Source organism: Salmo salar, chromosome 15, assembly GCF_965601325.2.
Source record: "Salmo salar chromosome 15, fSalSal1, whole genome shotgun sequence".
Classification (NCBI taxonomy): Eukaryota; Metazoa; Chordata; class Actinopteri; order Salmoniformes; family Salmonidae; genus Salmo; species Salmo salar.
The window spans coordinates 114,452,889-114,476,450 of record NC_138305.1 but is presented as its reverse complement, the minus strand read 5'-3'; the positions used below and the strand labels follow the sequence as shown (position 1 = coordinate 114,476,450).

The 23,562-nt window shown below is 43.5% G+C and overlaps 1 protein-coding gene across 1 annotated transcript in view; it reads right to left on the bottom strand.

Annotated features, from left to right (window-relative positions):
• flna (filamin A, alpha (actin binding protein 280)) overlaps positions 1-23,562 on the bottom strand; it is a 211,549-nt gene that overhangs the window by 73,715 nt on the left and 114,272 nt on the right. Inside the window, 9 exon segments of the mRNA XM_082962309.1 lie at positions 1,095-1,268; positions 5,449-5,767; positions 5,916-6,065; positions 6,251-6,363; positions 12,653-12,940; positions 13,076-13,166; positions 16,465-16,625; positions 20,026-20,149; positions 21,995-22,138. Coding sequence (XP_082818435.1) covers positions 1,095-1,268; positions 5,449-5,767; positions 5,916-6,065; positions 6,251-6,363; positions 12,653-12,940; positions 13,076-13,166; positions 16,465-16,625; positions 20,026-20,149; positions 21,995-22,138 — 1,564 coding nt within the window.

Here is a 23,562-nt window from a genome sequence, read left to right as displayed (position 1 = left end):
GGTAGTGTACTAGGTAGTGGACTAGGTAGTGTACTAGTTAGTGTACTAGGTAGTGTACTAACTCACCCTCTTGGTAGGGAGTGTACTAGGTAGTGGACTAGGTAGTGGACTAGGTAGTGGACTAACTCACCCTCTTGGTAGGTAGTGTACTAGGTAGTGTACTAGGTAGTGGACTAGGTAGTGTACTAGTTAGTGTACTAGGTAGTGTACTAACTCACCCTCTTGGTAGGGAGTGTACTAGTTAGTGGACTAGGTAGTGGACTAACTCACCCTCTTGGTAGGTAGTGGACTAGGTAGTGTACTAGTTAGTGTACTAGGTAGTGGACTAACTCACCCTCTTGGTAGGGAGTGTACTAGTTAGTGGACTAGGTAGTGTACTAGTTAGTGTACTAGGTAGTGGACTAACTCACCCTCTTGGTAGGGAGTGTACTAGTTAGTGGACTAGGTAGTGGACTAGGTAGTGGACTAGGTAGTGGACTAACTCACCCTCTTGGTAGGTAGTGTACTAGGTAGTGGACTAGGTAGTGTACTAGTTAGTGTACTAGGTAGTGGACTAACTCACCCTCTTGGTAGGGAGTGTACTAGTTAGTGTACTCGGTAGTGGACTAACTCACCCTCTTGGTAGGTAGTGTACTAGGTAGTGTACTAGGTAGTGTACTAGTTAGTGTACTAGGTAGTGTACTAGGTAGTGGACTAGGTAGTGTACTAGGTAGTGTACTAGGTAGTGGACTAGGTAGTGGACTAGGTAGTGGACTAACTCACCCTCTTGGTAGGGAGTGTACTAGGTAGTGTACTAGGTAGTGGACTAACTCACCCTCTTGGTAGGTAGTGTACTAGGTAGTGTACTAGTTAGTGTACTAGTTAGTGTACTAGGTAGTGGACTAACTCACCCTCTTGGTAGGTAGTGTACTAGGTAGTGTACTAGTTAGTGTACTAGGTAGTGGACTAACTCACCCTCTTGGTAGGGAGTGTACTAGTTAGTGGACTAGGTAGTGGACTAGGTAGTGGACTAACTCACCCTCTTGGTAGGGAGTGGACTAGGTAGTGGACTAGGTAGTGGACTAGGTAGTGGACTAGGTAGTGGACTAACTCACCCTCTTGGTAGGGCGTGTACTCTACGCTGTATGTTCCATCACAGTGGTCGGTGATGACAGCTTCAGTAATGTCTCCGGACGGGTTCTGGATGACTGTCTTGATGTGCTTCCCTCCTATCTGGGTCAGGGGCCGAGCATCTACCGTGAAGTCTGTGGTTGCCTCACGGAACACGCCTAGAACACACAGCACATGCTTAGAACATGCCTAGAATACAGAACACATATTTAGAACACACCTAGAGCCCAGAACACACCTAGAGCCCAGAACACGCTTAGGGCCCAGAACACACTAAGAAATACAAATATATGCCATTTAATTGGTCCACCAAACCCACAGTTCAGTACGTATTGCGATTTTGGGGTCGCAGTCCGTTCCGCTTTGGTACTTTGGTATTTAAGAACGTCCAAAGTATTGGTATATGATCATGAGTCATATAAAACCATCAGGAAAACAACACTTTGGCTTTACCTCAATGGAAACACACGCTTACAGTGAGGGGGAAAAAAGTATTTGATCCCCTGCTGATTTGGTACGTTTGCCCACTGACAAAGAACTGATCAGTCTATAATTTTAATGGGAGGTTTATTTGAACAGTGAGAGACAGAATAACAACAAAAAAAATCCAGAAAAACACATGTCAAAAATGTTATAAATTGATTTGGATTTTAATGAGGGAAATAAGTATTTGACCCCCTCTGCAAAACATGACTTAGTACTTGGTGGAGCCGTGCCTCAGGGAGGGGGTACTGTCACATGTGCTCTCTCCCCGGCCTCTAGGTCACCTGGCTGCTCGTTATGGTGCACAACTGTCGCCATCTTTTCACGCATCAGACTCACCTGGACTCCATCACCTCCCTGATTACCTTCCCTTTATACGTCACTCCCTTTGGTTCCTTCCCCAGGTGTTTCTGTTCCAGTTTCATGTCTGTGAGTTGTTTGTGTTTCTTGTTTTGTATTTATTTGCGTTTATTTATTAAAACACTCCCCTGAATTTGCTTCCCGATTCTCAGAAAACTCGTTACAATAGCCCGATTATTTAAAAAAATTCCAGTTCAGATTTCCTCAAGAATCATACAATGCAGCATGAACATAGCTTATACAGTGACAAGAAAAAGTATGTGAACCCTTTGGAAATACCTGGATTTCTGCATTAATTGGTCATACAATTTGATCTGATCTTCATCTAAGTCACAACAATAGACAAACACAGTCTGCTTAAACTAATAACACACAAACAATTATATGTTTTTTTTTTTATGTCTTTATTGAACACACCGTGTAAACATTGACAGTGCAGGGTGGGAAAAGTATGTGAACCCTTGGATTTAATAACTGGTTGACCCTCCTTTGGCAGCAATAACCTCAACCAAACGTTTTCTGTAGTTGCAGATCAGACCTGCACAACGGTCAGCAGGAATTTTGGACCATTCCTCTTTACAAAACTGTTTCAGTTTAGCAATATTCTTGGGATGTCTGGTGTGAACTGCTCTCTTGAGGTCAGGCCATAGCATCTCAATCGGGTTGAGGTCAGGACTCTGACTGGGCCATTCCAGAAGGTGTATTTTCTTCTGTTGAAGCCATTCTGTTGTTGATTTACTTCTGTGTTTTGGGTCGTTGTCCTGTTGCATCACCCAACTTCTGTTGAGCTTCAATTGGAGGACAGATAGCCTTACGTTCTCCTGCAAAATGTCTTGATAAACTTGGGAATTCATTTTTCTGTCGGTGATAGCAAGTTGTCCAGGCCCTGAGGCAGCAAAGCAGCCACAAACCACGATGCTCCCTCCATCATACTTTACAGTTGGGATGAGGTTTTGATGTTGGTGTGCTGTGCCTTTTTCTCCACACATAGTGTTGTGTGTTCCTTTTCAAACAACTCAACTGTAGTTTCATCTGTCCACAGAATATTTCGCCAGTAGCGCTGTGGAACATCCAGGTGCTCTTTTGTAAACTTCAGACTTGCAGCAATGTTTTTTTTGGACAGCAATGTCTTCTTCCGTGGTGTCCTCCCATGAACACCCTTCCTGTTTAGTGTTTTACGTATCGTAGACTCGTCAACAGAGATGTTTGCATGTTCCAGAGACTTCTGTACGTTTTTAGCTGACACTCTAGGATTCTTCTTAACCTCATTTAGCATTCTGTGCTGTGCTCTTGCAGTCATCTTTGTATTTATAGACAATACTTTTGTAACCCTTTCCAGCTTTATGCATGTCAAGTATTCTTAATCTTAGGTCTTCTGAGATCTCTTTTGTTCAAGGCATGGTTCACATCAGGCAATGCTTCTTGTGAATAGCAAACTCACATTTTGTGAGTGTTTTTTATAGGGCAGGGCAGCTCTAACCAACATCTCCAATCTCGTCTCATTGATTGTACTCCAGGTTAGCTGACTCCTGATGTCAATTATACTCCGTCTCCGGCCTCTAGGTCATCAGGCTGCTGATTATCCCGCACACCTGCACCAACATCAAGCGCACCAGCACCTCATGATACTCCCCTGGACTCCATCACCTCCTTGACTACCTTCCCTCTATCTGTCACTCCCCTTGGTTCTTTCCTCAGGTGTTATCGACTCTGTTTCATGTCGGTGCGTTGTTTGTGTGTGTGGTGTTTATTTATGAATACACTCGCTCCCTGTACTTGCTTCCCAACTCTCAGCGCACTCGTTAAAGAACAACACCTCACCTAAGGGAAGCATCAGGGAGTGTTTCTGTTTTTTTTGTGTAAATCACGTTGGGTCCGGGAGTCGCTACAGGCTCTCATGCCACAGCCGGCTCGTTGGGCTTTCATGCATCTGCCAGATCACCAGGCTCCCCTGCCCCAGCCGGCTCGTTGGGCTTTCATGCATCTGCCAGATCACCGGGCTCCCCTGCCCCAGCCGGCTCGTTGGGCTTTCATGCATCTGCCAGATCACCAGGCTCCCCTGCCCCAGCCGGCTCGTTGGGCTTTCATGCATCTGCCAGATCACCAGGCTCCCCTGCCCCAGCCGGCTCGTTGGGCTTTCATGCATCTGCCAGATCACCAGGCTCCCCTGCCCCAGCCGGCTCGTTGGGCTTTCATGCCCCAGCCAGATCACCAGGCTCCCCTGCCCCAGCCGGCTCGTTGGGCTTTCATGCATCTGCCAGATCACCAGGCTCCCCTGCCCCAGCCGGCTCGTTGGGCTTTCATGCATCTGCCAGATTTCCAGGCTCACCTGCTTCCACCGGCTCGACGGGTTCCCGCGCCCCAGCCGGCTCGACGGGCTCCCGCGCCCCAGCCGGCTCGACGGGCTCCCGCGCCCCAGCCTGCTCGACGGGTTCCCGCTCTTCAGCAGTGGTGACCGGTCTGCTCCTGATCCTCGGGTTCGTCCCGTTTGTCGGCTTCCTGCGGCTGGAGCCGCAAGTCGGGGAGGTCACGTATACTCCCTCTCCGGCTGCTGATTATCCCGCAGACCTGTCACCATCGTCTGGCGCAGCAGCGCCTCATGACCCTCCCCTGGACTCCATCACCTCCTTGACTACCTTCCCTCTATCTGTCACTCCCCTTGGTTCTTTCCTCAGGTGTTATCGACTCTGTTTCATGTCGGTGCGTTGTTTGTGTTTCTCCCTGTACTTGCATCCCGACTCTCAGCGCACTCGTTACACCTGACTCAAATTAGCTTTTGGAGAAGTCATTAGCCTAGGGGGTTCACATACTTTTTCCAACCTACATTGTGAATGTTTAAATAATGTATTCAATATAGATAAGAAAAACACAATAAAATACATTTTGATTTGTTTAACACTTTTTTGGTTACTACATGATTCCATATGTGTTATTTCATAGTTTTGATGTACTCACAATTATTATACAATGTAGAAAATAGTAAAGAAAAAACCTTGAATGAGTAGGTGTGTCCAAACTTTTGACTGGTGCTGTATATCTATATTTTATGTATTCATTCTAGTTAACAGTGCAGTCACACCTACCATTAAGCAGACAGTTTTATCCAAAGTAACTTACAGTCATGCTTGCATACATTTTACATATGGGTGGCCCCGGGAATCAAACCCACTACCCTGGCATTACAAGCACCATGCTCTACTAACTGACCCACTAATATCCAACCCACTACCCTGGCATTACAAGCACCATGCTCTACTAACTGACCTACTAATATCCAACCCACTACCCTGGCGTTACAAGCACCATGCTCTACTAACTGACCTACTAATATCCAACCCACTACCCTGGCATTACAAGCACCATGCTCTACTAACTGACCTACTAATATCCAACCCACTACCCTGGCGTTACAAGCACCACGCTCTACTAACTGATCTACTAAGGATCAGTTACTAGACCTGCAGGACAAGCCTAGTGGACAGAACACTCTCTGACCTTTGCCCTCTACTCCCGGGCCGAACACGCGGACTCCGCTGGTGTTGACGGCCGGCTCCACGGTCAGGCGGGCGGGGAAGATGGGTACATCCTGCCCACCGTAGCGGATGGTGAGGGTGTAGGAGCCGGGGTACAGGGGGATGTAGGTGATGGTGTAGGTTCCGTCTCCGTTATCCTGGATGTGGACCTCCGCCTCTGTCCCGCCGTCACTGATGATCTCTATGGTCAACTCAGCTGGACCCGCGTTGGTACAGTCCACCACAAACTCCCCGGTCTCTCCCACCTTAGCCCGCTCCAACCCTGGGCCAGAACACTTCACCTGACAGACATGGGGGAAACAGGACATACAGGGTTAAGGGTCAGGGGTTAAGGGTCAGGGGTTAAGGGTCAGGGGTTAAGGGTCGGGGGTTAAGGGTCGGGGGTTAAGGGTCAGGGGTTAAGGGTCAGGGGTTAGAGGTCGTGTTTACTTTGGTGGCGTCGGTGGGGGGGTAGGCGGTGGGGTTGAAGGGGGATCCTGGGATCGGAGCGCTGTCATAGGTCAGCTCCACCTGGTATGGTCCCGCCTCCCAAGGGATAAACTTCACTTGACTGGTCTCTGGTTTAAGACCTGCCTCCACCTGAATAATTTGAATATTAACATTCAAATGAATAACAAACTTCATCATTTTCTATTTGTAAAGCACCTTTCATCATTGGTTTTAGCACAACATTTTTAACAATGAACATATAACTGTAATTAAGTTTTTAAAAAGAGAGTTAAAATAAAATTAAAACAAAAAAAACGATCAATCTACATCCCTACCTTGCTGGTGACAGGTTTCCCAGAAGGCCCTGTAACATTGGCCCAGACTTTCCCCTGACCTCCTGCTCCTTCAGACTTCACAGTCACTTCCTGGTCCTTACCCACCGTCATCTCTACACAGATAGAGCAAGAGATAGAGAAATAGAGGAAGAGATATAGAAGAGATAAAAGAGGCGAGATATAGAAGAGAAGAGATATAGAAGAGAAGAGAAGATGAAATTTATAGAAGAGATGAGATATAGAAGAGAACAGATATAAAAGAGAAAAGAAGAGATATAGAAGAGAAGAGATATAGAAGAGAAGAGATATAAAAGAGAAGAGATATAGATATGGAAGAGATATAGTTATGGAAGAGATATAAAAGAGAAGTGAGAGATATGGACAAGAAGAGATATACAAGAGAAGAGAGGAGATATAACAGAGAAGAGACATAGAAGAGAGGGGATATAGAAGAGAAGAGATATAGATATGAAAGAGATATAGAAGAGAAGAGATATAGAAGAGAAGAGATATAGAAGAGAAGAGATATAGAAGAGAAGAGATATAGAAGAGAAGAGATATAGAAGATAAGAGACATAGAAGAGAAGACATATAACAAAGAAGAGCCATAGAAGAGAAGAGATAGATATATGGAAAAGTAGAGATATAGAAGAAAAGAGATATAGAACAGAGTATATATAGATATGGAAGAGAAGAGATATAGAAGAGAAGAGATAGAGGATAAGAGAGAGAGATAGAAGAGAGAGAGATAGATATAGAAGAGAGAGAGAGATATAGAGGAGAAGAGAGAGAGATAGAAGAGAGAGAGAGATATAGAAGAGAGAGATATAGAAGAGAAGAGATATAGAAGAGAAGAGATATAGAGGATAAGAGAGAGAGAGAGAGAGATATAGAAGAGAGAGAGATAGATATAGAGGAGAAGAGAGAGAGATATAGAAGAGAAGAGATATAGAAGAGAAGAGATATAGAGGATAAGAGAGAGAGAGAGATAGATATAGAAGAGAGAGAGATAGATATAGAGGAGAAGAGAGAGAGATATATAGAAGAGAGAGAGATAGATATAGAAGAGAACAGATATAGAAGAGAAGAGATATAGAGGATAAGAGAGAGAGAGAGAGATCGATATAGAAGAGAACAGATGTAGAAGAGATATAAGAGATGAGATATAGAAGAGAAGTGATATCAGCTGTGTAGTGCTAGGGCAAAAACAAAAAGCGCACCCAGGTGGGGGCCCAGGACCGAGTTTGAGAAACCCTGCATTAGACCACACAGGCCATATAAAGTACAAACCAGTGTGGCTGGTAACAGTTTGAGTAGTCTACTAAATAAAGTTTGACTATTTTTGCAGCCAATATTCGGTATTGGTAATGGTTAATTTAAGTTTTAATTAGGCATAAACTATTTGATTATCTAAAAAAGATATGAATGTGAAGGTATTTTTATGTAAATAATTAGATGCTAATGCTAATTAGAAGGCTCTTTTTTTGGAAAGTGATTTGAGTGACGCATTGATGAAAATAAAAAGATATCGTTCTTAATTCATGACATGGTTTCTTTTTATCAAATGATAAATAGACTTGCAGGCAAATTAGTTCGTGAAGGGAAGGGGAATAGTAATTGTTGCCTAATTTTTATTTATTTATTTATTCCACCTTTATTTAACCAGGTAGGCAAGTTGAGAACAAGTTCTCATTTACAACTGCGACCTGGCCACGATAATGCAAAGCAGTGCGACAAAAACAACAGAGTTACACATAAACAAACGTACAGTCAATAACACAATAAAAAAAATTGATGTAGTGTGTGCAAATGTAGAAGATTAGGGAGGTAAAGCAATAAATAGGCCCTAGAGGTGAAATAATTACAATTTAGCATTAACACTGGAGTGATAGATGTGCAGATGATGATGTGCAAGTAGAGATACTGGGGTGCAAAAGAGCAAAAAGATAAATAACAATATGGGGATGAGGTAGTTGGGTGGGATATTTACAGATGGGCTGTGTACAAGTACTGTAACGTTCATCAAAAGGAGTCGATCAAGGTGCAGCGTGGGATATGTTAATCTTGTGATTTATTTACTCCGAACACGATAAAAAGTAATGAACAAAGGAAAATACGACCGTCACGTTCTGTAGACACACAAAGCAAAAAATACAAAAATAAGATCCCACAAACACAGGTGGAAAAAAGGCTGCCTAAGTATGGTTCCCAATCAGAGACAACGATAGACAGCTGCCTCTGGTTAGGAACCATACTCGGCCCAAAACAAAGAAATACAACACATAGAATGCCCACCCCACACCTTGACCTAACCACATAGAGAAACAAACCCTCTCTCTCAGGTCAGGGCGTGACAGGTACAGCGATCGGTAAGCTGCTCAGACAGCTGAAGCTTAAAGTTAGTGGGGGAGATATGAGTCTCCAGCTTGAGTGATTTTTGCAATTCGTTCCAGTCATTGGCAGCAGAGAACTGGAAGGAAAGGCGGCCAAAGGAGGTGTTGGCTTTGGGGATGACCAGTGAAATATACCTGCTGGAGCGCGTGCTACGGGTGGGTGTTGCTATGGTGACCAGTGAGCTGAGATAAGGCGGGGCTTTACCTAGCAAAGACTTATAGATGACCTGGAGACAGTGGGTTTGGCGACGAATATGAAGCGAGGGCCAGCCAACGAGAGCATACAGGTCGCAGTAGTGGGTAGTATATGGGGCTTTGGTGACAAAACGGATTGGGACTGTGATAGACTACATCCAGTTAGCTGAGTAGAGTGTTGGAGGCTATTTTGTATATGACATCGCCAAAGTCAAGGATCGGTAGGATAGTCAGTTTTACGAGGGTATGTTTGGCAGCATGAGTTAAGGATGAATGGCCTGTTAATAATAATACCTTATTATAACTTATTATAATAAATTGATGTTATATAGCGGGTAACGGATCGTCTCTGAACAATTCCGAAATATCTATACTATATATAGTATGTAATGATATGTTACCTGTAGTATACAGTTGAATTCGGAAGTTTAAATACACCTTAGCCAAACACATGTAAAATCAGTTTTTCACAATTCCTGACATTTAATCCTAGTAAAAATTCCGTGTCTTAGGTCAGTTAGGATCACCACTTTATTTTAAGAATGTGAAATGTCAGAATAATAGTAGAGAGAATGATTTATTTCAGCTTTTATTTCTTTCATCACATTCCCAGTGGGTCAGAAGTTTACATACGCTCAATTAGTATTTGGTAGCATTGCCTTTACATTGTTTAACTTGGGTCAAACGTTTCGGGTAGCCTTCCACAAGCTTCCCACAATAAGTTGGGTGAATTTTGGCCCATTCCTCCTGACAAAGCTGGTGTAACTGAGTCAGGTTTGTTGGCCTCCTTGTTCGCACACACTTTCTAATTTCTGCCCACAAATTTTCTATAGGATTGAGGTCAGGGCTTTGTGATGGCCACTCTAATACCTTGACTTTGTTGTCCTTAAGCCATTTTGCCACAACATTGGAAGTATGCTTGGGGTCATTGTCCATTTGGAAGACCCATCTGCGACCAAGCTATAACTTCCTGATTGATGTCTTGAGATGTTGCTTCAATAATTCACGATCATTTTCCTGCCTCATGATGCATCTATTTTCTGTAGTGCATCAGTCCCTCCTGCAGCAAAGCACCCCCACAACATGATGCTGCAACCCCCGTTCTTCACGGTTGGGATGGTGTTCTTCGGCTTGCAAGCTTCCCCCTTTTTCCTCCAAACATAACAATGGTCATTATGGCCAAACAGTTCTATTTTTGTTTCGTCATACCAGAGGACATTTCTCCAAAACTGTCCTCTGAACAGAACGAGTCTCCTTCCTGAGCGGTGTGACGGCTGCATGGTCCCATGGTGTTTATAATTGCGTACAATTGTTTGTATAGATGAATGTGGTACCTTCAGGCATTTGGAAATTGCTCCCAAGGATGAACCAGACTTGTGGAGGTCTACAATATTTTTTCTGAGGTCTTGGCTGATTTCTTTTGATTTTCCCATGATGTCAAGCAAAGAGGCACTGAGTTTGAAGGTAGGCCTTGAAATACATCCACAGGTGCACCTCCAGTTGACTCAAATGATGTCAATTAGCCTATCAGAAGCTTCTAAAGCCATGACATCATTCTCTGGAATTTTCCAAGTTGTTTAAAGGCACAGTCAACTTAGTGTATGTAAACATTTGACCCACTAGAATTTAAATAAGTTAAAACCTGTTGGGGCTAGGGGGCAGTATTTTCACAGCCGGATAAAAAAGGTACCCGATTTAAACTGGTTACTACTCTTGCCCAGAAACGAGAATATGCATATATTTGGATAGAATATACTTATTATATCATATACTTATACTTATATATACTTATATCATATACTTATTACATATGGATAGAAAACACTCTAAAGTTTCTAAAACTGTTTGAATGATGTCTGTGAGTATAACAGAACTCATATGGCAGGCAAAAACCTGAGAAGATTCCATGCAGGAAGTGGCCCGTCTGACAATTTGTAGTCCTTCTGTTGCATCTCTATCAAAATTACAGCATCTGTGCTGTTACGTGACACTTTCTAAGGCTTACATTGGCTCTCTAAAGTGTTCAGAAATCGGAATGACGTGTCTCCTGTCTCTGGGCAAAGTACAGCAGCAGAGTTTGTAAGTGGCCTGCCTGGGGACAGTGAGTCTGGAGATGCGCATTCACTAGACCTCACCATTTTTTTCTTTCACTCTTTGAATGAATACAACATTGTCCGGTTGGAATATTATCGCTATTTTATGAGAAAAATAGCATAAAAATTGATCTTAAACAGCGTTTGACATGCTTCTAAGTACGGTAATGGAATATTTTGATTTTTTTTGTCACGAAATGCACTCGCGCGTCACCCTTCAGATAGTGACCTGAACGCACAAACAAAACGGAGGAATTTGGATATAACTATGGATTATTTGGAACCAAAACAACATTTGTTGTTGAAGTAGAAGTCATGGGAGTGCATTCTGACGAAGAACAGCAAAGGTAATCCAATTTTTGTAATAGTAATTCTGACTTTAGGTTGCCCCAAACTTGGCGGGTGTCAAATTAGCTAGCCGTGATGGCTGAGCTATGTACTCAGAATATTGCAAAAATGTGCTTTCGCCGAAAATCTATTTTAAAATCGGACATAGCGATTGCATAAAGGAGTGCTGTATCTATAATTCTTAAAATAATTGTTATGTATTTTGTCAATGTTTATCATGAGTTATTTAGTAAATTCACCGGAAGTTTTCGGTGGGTATGCTAGTTCTGAACATCACATGCTAATGTAAAAAGCTGGTTTTTGATATAAATATGAACTTGATTGAACAAAACATACATGTATTGTATAACATAATGTCCTAGGAGTGTCATCTGATGAAGATCATCAATAGTTAGTGCTGCATTTAGCTGTGGTTTTGGTTTTTGTGACATATATGCTTGCTTTGAAAATGGCTGTGTGATTATTTTTGGCAGGGTACTCTCCTGACATAATCTAATGTTTTGCTTTCGCTGTAAAGCCTTTTTGAAATCGGACGTGGTTGGATTAACGAGAGTCTTATCTTTCAAATGGTGTAAAATAGTCATATGTTTGAGAAATTGAAGTTATAGCATTTTTGAGGTATTTGTATTTCGCGCCACGCGATTCCACTGGCTGTTGAATAGAGTGGGACGCTAACGTCCCACTGGCCCAGAGAGGTTAAATAATCTGTCTGTAAACAATTGTTGTAAAAATTACTTGTGTCATGCACAAAGTAGATGTCCTAACCGACTTGCCAAAACTATAGTTTGTTAACAAGAAATTTGTGTAGTGGTTGAAAAATTAATTTGAGTGACTCCAACCTAAGTGTATGTAAACTTCCGCCTTCAACTGTATATGCTATATCACTATCTATCTACACTACATACTACTTAATATACTATATCTCAATCTACACTGCATACTATTAATAATATATATACTATATCACTATCTAGCTACAGTACATACTATATCTCTGTCTATCTACACTACATTCTATAAATACTATATATATACACTATATATACGTCAACTACATACTATACATTCTAAATATACTATATCACTATCTATCTACACTACATACTTTATATACTATATCACTATCTATCTACATACTAAAAAAACTACATACACTGCATACTATATACAGTTGAAGTCGGAAGTTTACATTCACTTAGGTTGGAGTCATTAAAACTAATTTTTCAACCACTACACAAAGTGCACAATTGGCCCAGCGTCTTTCGTGTTTGGTCAGGGTAGGCTGTCATTGTAAATAAGAATTTGTTCTTAATTGACTTGCCTAGTTAATAAAAAATAAAAATATATATTTTTAGTTTTTATAGTGTACATACTATCACCCAGTCCAGCCACTTGTATCTTGCTGAGGTCAAGGCTTGGTGCCACGGGGATGGAGAAGGGGCTCTTGGGAATAGAATCTCCTCCGTAGGTGAGGGCCACTCCCAGAACCCCTTGCTGGACAGGGGTGTACTTGACCGTATGGGTGTTATCAGGGTTGTTGATGATCTCAAAGTCCTTGACCGTCTCTCCATTAGCCGGGCCGGAGAACACAGCGTCCAGCTTGGCTTTACCTGCAGCCTTGGTGTTTACTGTGAAGTGGGTCAGCTTGTTTAACTCCACACCTGGACGAGAGAAATGAGGGAGAAAGAGATGGGGAAGAGGAGGGGACAGAGGCCATGGAACAGGGAAGGGTTAATTATCTCTGGTGGATGAAATGGTGAGTGTGTACCGTGTGTGTGTGTGTGTGTGTTACTCACCACTATGGTTGAGTCCTGGTCCCTCGGCCTTGACCTTGCCGGCGTCATGTGACGGGTCAACTTTGATCCTGATGGGAGTCATGGGGATGGTCTGGAACACAGAGAGGCATACGACATTACTAACCGCACTAACGTTTTCAGAAATGAAGAAAATGGCGGAAAATATTCAGCCGAAGTCTGACGAAAAGCGGATACAAATTCATTGCTTTAACTAATTATGACAAATGTTAAGAAACTTTTGAGCAATGTAATAAAGTAATGACTTTTGAAATAAGTTTATGTTTAATGTTATGTTGGCTGACAATTTGTTAGCTACGCTATCCTTACGAACCGCATAGCATTACAGCAGTATGTACCGGTGTACCGGTGTGTTAGCTAACTTTAGTTACCTAACGAGTAACGTTAACGTTAGTTGGCTACTAATACATCGAACTTGCAGGCTATAGCTATATAAGGTAACTATAATATAACTAACTACCCAACGTTTATTGACTTGATTATTCACGTCATTCTTAGCTAAGTGGTATATTCATTGTGCATTCTCAACGGACATTGTTAATTCTGGCTATCTACTCCAATTTCGGAGCACTCTCATCTGAGTGTGCCAGAGCGCAGAATAACTGACACATTTTATAAAAACAGCCTAACCAGCTCTGCTATGATCAGAGTGTTCTCTCATTATGTGTCTGGAAGTAGCTAGCCAACGTTAGCCAGTTAGCTTGGGTGACTAACTGCTGTTGTTATTTCAGAACGCTCTGATCAACCCTCGGGCCAGAGCTCTGAACGCTCCGAGAGCGAATCAATCTGAATTTACAAATGGACAATTTGACAACTATCTGAGTTTACGAACACTCAGACTCTGGCATTTCAGATTCAATTTACAAACACACCCGTAGCATAAACCAACCTTTAGTCTTGACATTTTTGGTTGTTTAGTAAACGGCCTCACATGTGAATCCTTAAAGAGATGGGTGGGGCTAAAGCTTTAGAGGGTGTGAACGATGCTGAATGGGTGGAGACAAAGAAGAGCTCTCCTGTACCAAAACATTCAAGGGCCATTTTCTCAAAAGTTGATCAACTTTCAAAGGAGAATTACTTGCCCATTGTTACTCAACTGTAGTTTATGATACGCCATTTTCTAGCTCTGAGTCTCTACTTCTATCCAATGTAAAAAAACACAATTTCAAATTCGAAATGTCAAAATCTTGCCGGTCGCTCACATACACACACACACACAGTGTTGTAGTAGTCGAGTCCGCTTTTTCAAATGCCCCTACAGTATTATTTAACTAGCCATGCTGATGTGTAACACTAAGCTAACTACCTACTGTATTATTTAACTAGCCATGCTGATGTGTAGGGACTAAGCTAACTACCTACTGTATTATTTAACTAGCCATGCTGATGTGTAGGGACTAAGCTAACTACCTACTGTATTATTTAACTAGCCATGCTGATGTGTAGGGACTAAACTAACTACCTACTGTATTATTTAACTAGCCATGCTGATGTGTAGGGACTAAGCTAACTACCTGCTGTATTATTTAACTAGCCATGCTGATGTGTAACACTAAGCTAACTACCTACTGTATTATTTAACTAGCCATGCTGATGTGTAACACTAAGCTAACTACCTACTGTATTATTTAACTAGCCATGCTGATGTGTTACACTAAGCTAACTACCTACTGTATTATTTAACTAGCCATGCTGATGTGTAACACTAAGCTAACTACCTACTGTATTATTTAACTAGCCATGCAGATGTGTAGGGACTAAGCTAACTACCTACTGTATTATTTAACTAGACATGCTGATGTGTAACACTAAGCTAACTACCTACTGTATTATTTAACTAGCCATGCTGATGTGTTACACTAAGCTAACTACCTACTGTATTATTTAACTAGCCATGCTGATGTGTTACACTAAGCTAACTACCTACTGTATTATTTAACTAGCCATTCTGATGTGTAGGGACTAAGCTAACTACCTACTGTATTATTTAACTAGCCATTCTGATGTGTAGGGACTAAGCTAACTACCTACTGTATTATTTAACTAGCCATGCTGATGTGTAACACTAAGCTAACTACCTTCTGTATTATTTAACTAGCCATTCTGATGTGTAGGGACTAAGCTAACTACCTACTGTATTATTTAACTAGCCATGCTGATGTGTAGGGACTAAGCTAACTACCTACTGTATTATTTAACTAGCCATGCTGATGTGTAGGGACTAAGCTAACTACCTACTGTATTATTTAACTAGCCATGCTGATGTGTAGAGACTAAACTAACTACCTACTGTATTATTTAACTAGCCATGCTGATGTGTAGGGACTAAGCTAACTACCTGCTGTATTATTTAACTAGCCATGCTGATGTGTAACACTAAGCTAACTACCTACTGTATTATTTAACTAGCCATGCTGATGTGTAACACTAAGCTAACTACCTACTGTATTATTTAACTAGCCATGCTGATGTGTAGGGACTAAGCTAACTACCTACTGTATTATTTAACTAGCCATGCTGATGTGTAACACTAAGCTAACTACCTACTGTATTATTTAACTAGCCATGCTGATGTGTAGGGACTAAACTAACTACCTACTGTATTATTTAACTAGCCATGCTGATGTGTAACACTAAGCTAACTACCTACTGTATTATTTAACTAGCCATGCTGATGTGTAGGGACTAAGCTAACTACCTACTGTATTATTTAACTAGCCATGCTGATGTGTAGGGACTAAACTAACTATCTACTGTATTATTTAACTAGCCATGCTGATGTGTAGGGACTAAGCTAACTACCTACTGTATTATTTAACTAGCCATGCTGATGTGTAGGGACTAAACTAACTATCTACTGTATTATTTAACTAGCCATGCTGATGTGTAGGGACTAAACTAACTATCTACTGTATTATTTAACTAGCCATGCTGATGTGTAGGGACTAAGCTAACTACCTACTGTATTATTTAACTAGACATTCTGATGTGTAGGGACTAAGCTAACTACCTACTGTATTATTTAACTAGCCATTCTGATGTGTAGGGACTAAACTAACTATCTACTGTATTATTTAACTAGCCATGCTGATGTGTAGGGACTAAGCTAACTACCTACTGTATTATTTAACTAGCCATTCTGATGTGTAGGGACTAAACTAACTATCTACTGTATTATTTAACTAGCCATGCTGATTTTTAGGGACTTGGGACTCAACTTTGACTCAAGTATACAGATGCCAGACTTAGTAAAGGTAGGGACTTGGGACTTGACACTGACTCGAGGTTTAGTGAACAGCATACATTCTATACAAACACCTTACACACCAACACCTTACACACCAACACACACACACACACCCTCTACCCACCTGGTCAGCGAACAGCACCATGATGGTGTAGCTACCAGCGCCTGGCGGTGTGTATTTAACGGTAAACGTGTCGTCGTCGTTCCTGATGATGTCGAAGTCGATGTCTGCCTCCGCTGGTCCCACCACACCTGGAGAGCACTTTATACTTATACTGATGTCACCTGGGGGGCACACACACACACACACACACACACACACACACACACACACACACACACACACACACACACACACACACACACACACACACACACACACACACAGTTAATACACTTGGCGAACATACCGGTGGAATTAAAATGTTTGCTTCCAGTGTCATAAACATAAACACATTTGTTTACATATTGTGCGTACTATGAACTGGGCCTTTGTAGGTGAGTTAGTAGAGCATGGTGCTTGTAATGCCAGGGTAGTGGGGTGGATATTAGTAGGTCAGTTAGTAGAGCATGGTGCTTGTAATGCCAGGGTAGTGGGGTGGATATTAGTAGGTCAGTTAGTAGAGCATGGTGCTTGTAATGCCAGGGTAGTGGGTTGGATATTTGTAGGTCAGTTAGTAGAGCATGGTGCTTGTAATTCCAGGGTAGTGGGTTGGATATTAGTAGGTCAGTTAGTAGAGCATGGTGCTTGAAATGCCAGGGTAGTGGGTTGCATATTTGTAGGTCAGTTAGTAGAGCATGGTGCTTGTAATTCCAGGGTAGTGGGTTGGATATTTGTAGGTCAGTTAGTAGAGCATGGTGCTTGTAATTCCAGGGTAGTGGGTTGGATATTAGTAGGTCAGTTAGTAGAGCATGGTGCTTGTAATGCCAGGGTAGTGGGTTTGATTCCCGTGGCCACCCATACGTAAAATGTACGCAAGCATGACTGTAAGTCACTTAGGATAAAAGCGTATGCTAAATGGCATAATATTATGATGTATTATGGTTTCTTTTTCATTAGACACTTCTAAATCCATGAGGGAAAGTGAACGAGTGCACACTTTAAGGAGAAGGGAAGAGCATCAGAATAGGGCTGGTGTAGTGTACATTCCTACCTTGTCCTGCCTCACCACAGTCCACAGTGAAGGATGTTGGTGTAGTGTAAAGGTCCTACCTTGTCCTGCCTCACCACAGTCCACAGTGAAGGATGTTGGTGTAGTGTAAAGGTCCTACCTTGTCCTGCCTCACCACAGTCCACAGTGAAGGGGCTGGTGTAGTGTAAAGGTCCTACCTTGTCCTGCCTCACCACAGTCCACAGTGAAGGATGTTGGTGTAGTGTAAAGTTCCTACCTTGTCCTGCCTCACCACAGTCCACAGTGAAGGATGTTGGTGTAGTGTAAAGGTCCTACCTTGTCCTGCCTCACCACAGTCCACAGTGAAGGATGTTGGTGTAGTGTAAAGGTCCTACCTTGTCCTGCCTCACCACAGTCCACAGTGAAGGGGCTGGTGTAGTGTAAAGGTCCTACCTTGTCCTGCCTCACCACAGTCCACAGTGAAGGATGTTGGTGTAGTGTAAAGGTCCTACCTTGTCCTGCCTCACCACAGTCCACAGTGAAGGATGTTGGTGTAGTGTAAAGGTCCTACCTTGTCCTGCCTCACCACAGTCCACAGTGAAGGGGCTGGTGTAGTGTAAAGGTCCTACCTTGTCCTGCCTCACCACAGTCCACAGTGAAGGATGTTGGTGTAGTGTAAAGGTCCTACCTTGTCCTGCCTCACCACAGTCCACAGTGAAGGATGTTGGTGTAGTGTAAAGGTCCTACCTTGTCCTGCCTCACCACAGTCCACAGTGAAGGATGTTGGTGTAGTGTAAAGGTCCTACCTTGTCCTGCCTCACCACAGTCCACAGTGAAGGATGTTGGTGTAGTGTAAAGGTCCTACCTTGTCCTGCCTCACCACAGTCCACAGTGAAGGATGTTGGTGTAGTGTAAAGGTCCTACCTTGTCCTGCCTCACCACAGTCCACAGTGAAGGATGTTGGTGTAGTGTAAAGGTCCTACCTTGTCCTGCCTCACCACAGTCCACAGTGAAGGGGCTGGTGTAGTGTAAAGGTCCTACCTTGTCCTGCCTCACCACAGTCCACAGTGAAGGATGTTGGTGTAGTGTAAAGGTCCTACCTTGTCCTGCCTCACCACAGTCCACAGTGAAGGATGTTGGTGTAGTGTAAAGGTCCCTACCTTGTCCTGCCTCACCACAGTCCACAGTGAAGGGGCTGGTGTAGTGTAAAGGTCCTACCTTGTCCTGCCTCACCACAGTCCACAGTGAAGGATGTTGGTGTAGTGTAAAGGTCCTACCTTGTCCTGCCTCTCCACAGTCCACAGTGAAGGGGCTGGTGTAGTGTAAAGGTCCTACCTTGTCCTGCCTCACCACAGTCCACAGTGAAGGATGTTGGTGTAGTGTAAAGGTCCTACCTTGTCCTGCCTCACCACAGTCCACAGTGAAGGATGTTGGTGTAGTGTAAAGGTCCTACCTTGTCCTGCCTCTCCACAGTCCACAGTGAAGGGGCTGGTGTAGTGTAAAGGTCCTACCTTGTCCTGCCTCACCACAGTCCACAGTGAAGGATGTTGGTGTAGTGTAAAGGTCCTACCTTGTCCCGCCTCACCACAGTCCACAGTGAAGGATGTTGGTCTAGTGTAAAGGTCCTACCTTGTCCCGCCTCACCACAGTCCACAGTGAAGGATGTTGGTGTAGTGTAAAGGTCCTACCTTGTCCCGCCTCACCACAGTCCACAGTGAAGGATGTTGGTGTAGTGTAAAGGTCCTACCTTGTCCCGCCTCACCACAGTCCACAGTGAAGGATGTTGGTGTAGTGTAAAGGTCCTACCTTGTCCCGCCTCACCACAGTCCACAGTGAAGGATGTTGGTGTAGTGTAAAGGTCCTACCTTGTCCCGCCTCACCACAGTCCACAGTGAAGGATGTTGGTGTAGTGTAAAGGTCCTACCTTGTCCCGCCTCACCACAGTCCACAGTGAAGGATGTTGGTGTAGTGTAAAGGTCCTACCTTGTCCTGCCTCACCACAGTCCACAGTGAAGGATGTTGGTGTAGTGTAAAGGTCCTACCTTGTCCCGCCTCACCACAGTCCACAGTGAAGGATGTTGGTGTAGTGTAAAGGTCCTACCTTGTCCCGCCTCACCACAGTCCACAGTGAAGGATGTTGGTGTAGTGTAAAGGTCCTACCTTGTCCCGCCTCACCACAGTCCACAGTGAAGGATGTTGGTCTAGTGTAAAGGTCCTACCTTGTCCCGCCTCACCACAGTCCACAGTGAAGGATGTTGGTGTAGTGTAAAGGTCCTACCTTGTCCCGCCTCACCACAGTCCACAGTGAAGGATGTTGCTGTAGTGTAAAGGTCCTACCTTGTCCTGCCTCACCACAGTCCACAGTGAAGGATGTTGCTGTAGTGTAAAGGTCCTACCTTGTCCTGCCTCACCACAGTCCACAGTGAAGGATGTTGGTGTAGTGTAAAGGTCCTACCTTGTCCTGCCTCACCACAGTCCACAGTGAAGGATGTTGGTGTAGTGTAAAGGTCCTACCTTGTCCTGCCTCACCACAGTCCACAGTGAAGGATGTTGGTGTAGTGTAAAGGTCCTACCTTGTCCTGCCTCACCACAGTCCACAGTGAAGGATGTTGGTTCAAAAGCCTTCAGCCCTGTTTCAGCCACACCAGGACCTGACACCTTCACCTTCTTAGGGTGGCAACCTGCCCCGATCATCATCTACACACACACACAATGAGAAAAATGTAGAAATGATTAGGGAGAGAGAGAGGAAAATAAGTTTGTATGTGTGGGGGTAAAGCTGAAGTCCCCATGTAACAGTTTGTATGTGCGGGGGTAAAGCTGAAGTCCCCATGTAACAGTTTGTATGTGTGGGGGTAAAGCTGAAGTCTCCATTTAACAGTTTGTATGTGTGTGGGTAAAGCTGAAGTATCCGTTTAACAGTTTGTATGTGCGGGTAAAGCTGAAGTCTCCATTTAACAGTTTGTATGTGCGGGGGTAAAGCTGAAGTCCCCATTTAACAGTTTGTATGTGTGGGGGTAAAGCTGAAGTCCCCATGTAACAGTTTGTATGTGTGGGGGTAAAGCTGAAGTCTCCATTTAACAGTTTGTATGTGTGTGGGTAAAGCTGAAGTATCCGTTTAACAGTTTGTATGTGTGGGGGTAAAGCTGAAGTCTCCATTTAACAGTTTGTATGTGCGGGTAAAGCTGAAGTCTCCATTTAACAGTTTGTATGTGCGGGTAAAGCTGAAGTCTCCATTTAACAGTTTGTATGTGCGGGGGTAAAGCTGAAGTCCCCATTTAACAGTTTGTATGTGTGGGGGTAAAGCTGAAGTCTCCATTTAACAGTTTGTATGTGCGGGTAAAGCTGAAGTCTCCATTTAACAGTTTGTATGTGGGGGTAAAGCTGAAGTCCCCATTTAACAGTTTGTATGTGGGGGTAAAGCTGAAGTCTCCATTTAACAGTTTGTATGTGCGGGTAAAGCTGAAGTCTCCATTTAGCAGTTTGTATGTGGGGGTAAAGCTGAAGTCTCCATTTAGCAGTTTGTATGTGGGGGTAAAGCTGAAGTCTCCATTTAACAGTTTGTATGTGTGGGGGTAAAGCTGAAGTCTCCATTTAACAGTTTGTATGTGTGGGGGTAAAGCTGAAGTCTCCATTTAACAGTTTGTATGTGTGGGGGTAAAGCTGAAGTCCCCATGTAACAGTTTGTATGTGTGGGGGTAAAGCTGAAGTCTCCATTTAACAGTTTGTATGTGTGGGGGTAAAGCTGAAGTCTCCATTTAACAGTTTGTATGTGTGGGGGTAAAGCTGAAGTCTCCGTTTAACAGTTTGTATGTGCGGGTAAAGCTGAAGTCCCCATTTAACAGTTTGTATGTGTGGGGGTAAAGCTGAAGTCCCCATGTAACAGTTTGTATGTGTGGGGGTAAAGCTGAAGTCTCCATTTAACAGTTTGTATGTGTGGGGGTAAAGCTGAAGTATCCGTTTAACAGTTTGTATGTGCGGGTAAAGCTGAAGTCTCCATTTAACAGTTTGTATGTGTGTGGGTAAAGCTGAAGTCTCCATTTAACAGTTTGTATGTGCGGGTAAAGCTGAAGTCTCCATTTAACAGTTTGTATGTGTGGGGGTAAAGCTGAAGTCCCCATTGTAACAGTTTGTATGTGTGGGGGTAAAGCTGAAGTCTCCATTTAACAGTTTGTATGTGTGGGGGTAAAGCTGAAGTCTCCATTTAACAGTTTGTATGTGTGTGGGTAAAGCTGAAGTATCCGTTTAACAGTTTGTATGTGTGGGGGTAAAGCTGAAGTCTCCATTTAACAGTTTGTATGTGTGTGGGTAAAGCTGAAGTATCCGTTTAACAGTTTGTATGTGCGGGTAAAGCTGAAGTCTCCATTTAACAGTTTGTATGTGCGGGGGTAAAGCTGAAGTCTCCATTTAACAGTTTGTATGTGCGGGTAAAGCTGAAGTCTCCATTTAACAGTTTGTATGTGTGGGGGTAAAGCTGAAGTCCCCATTTAACAGTTTGTTAATGCTCCCATTTTTCCTAGTAACCTGTCAGTATTTGCTCACCCTGAAGGGACTGTCCGGTATGTTGACTCCGCCCCAGGACGCCATGACGGTGTGTTTGAGGGGTTTCTTGGGGGTGTAACTGCAGGTGTACGTTCCATTACCGTTATCCTTCACCTGGACATCTACTGGGGTACCCTCACCATCCTAGAGAGAGATAGATAGAGAGAGACCCTTAGTGTCCTCACCATCCTAGAGAGAGATAGAGAGAGAGACCCTTAGGGTACCCTCACCATCCTAGAGAGAGATAGAGAGAGAGACCCTTAGGGTACCCTCACCATCCTAGAGAGAGATGGGGAGAGATAGACCCTTAATGTCCTCACCATCCTAGAGAGAGATAGAGAGAGAGACCCTTAGGGTACCCTCACCATCCTAGAGAGAGATAGAGAGAGAGACCCTTAATGTCCTCACCATCCTAGAGAGAGATAGAGAGAGAGACCCTTAGTGTCCTCACCATCCTAGAGAGAGATAGAGAGAGAGACCCTTAGGGTACCCTCACCATCCTAGAGAGAGATAGAGAGAGAGACCCTTAGTGTCCTCACCATCCTAGAGAGAGATAGAGAGAGAGACCCTTAGGGTACCCTTACCATCCTAGAGAGAGATAGAGAGAGAGAGACCCTTAGTGTCCTCACCATCCTAGAGAGAGATAGAGAGAGAGACCCTTAGTGTCCTCACCATCCTAGAGAGAGATAGAGAGAGAGAGACCCTTAGTGTCCTCACCATCCTAGAGAGAGATAGAGAGAGAGACCCTTAGTGTCCTCACCATCCTAGAGAGAGATGGGGAGAGATAGACCCTTAGGGTCATCACCATCCTAGAGAGAGAGAACGAGAGAACGAGAGAACGGGAGAGAGATGGGGAGAGATAGACCTTTATACCCTGACCACACTGCTCGCACGCGTCAACGAGCGTCTGCGTTGCCAAGGGCTAAAATAGAAGTAATTCCTATTTCTGACGCAGATCGCACTGCAAGTCCTGCCTCCTCATTGGTTTATAGAAGCAGGTACCCACGTGCCATCTCCTCATTGGTTATACCCACATAGGTGATTGAAAGACGAACTGTTGCCGGTTGTCGTGGTAACACTATGAAAGTTTAGATGCCGATCGCCATATAAGTTAAACTGTGAAAAAGCCTGGAAGGAGGAGAGATGACTAGAAACGCTTCGGTTGACCGTTTTTATGTGTGGATTAATTGTCGGAGTAGAGGACCTTGTGCATTTCAGGTAAAATAACAACTCAATGTTTATATCACAGGACAAATTAGCTAGCAACAGCAAGCTAGCTAAATAGGACAAAATAGCTAGCAAGTGCAAGCCAGCTAGCTAAATGCTTTTCGACCTGTCCCCAAATTAATGTCATTGGTTCAGAGTTTGTTTTGATATTTTAACCTGCGTGTTGTGATCGCGTTTGGTGTAGGGGGACAAAATAAATGTATGCACGATGGCATATCCTAGCTTCGGGGCCTGAGTAACAGGCAGTTTACTTTGGGCACGCTTTTCAGCCGGACGTCAAAAGAATGCCCCCTAGCCTCCTGACATTTGTTTATTGGTCTGACAAGTGAAAATCTAAACTA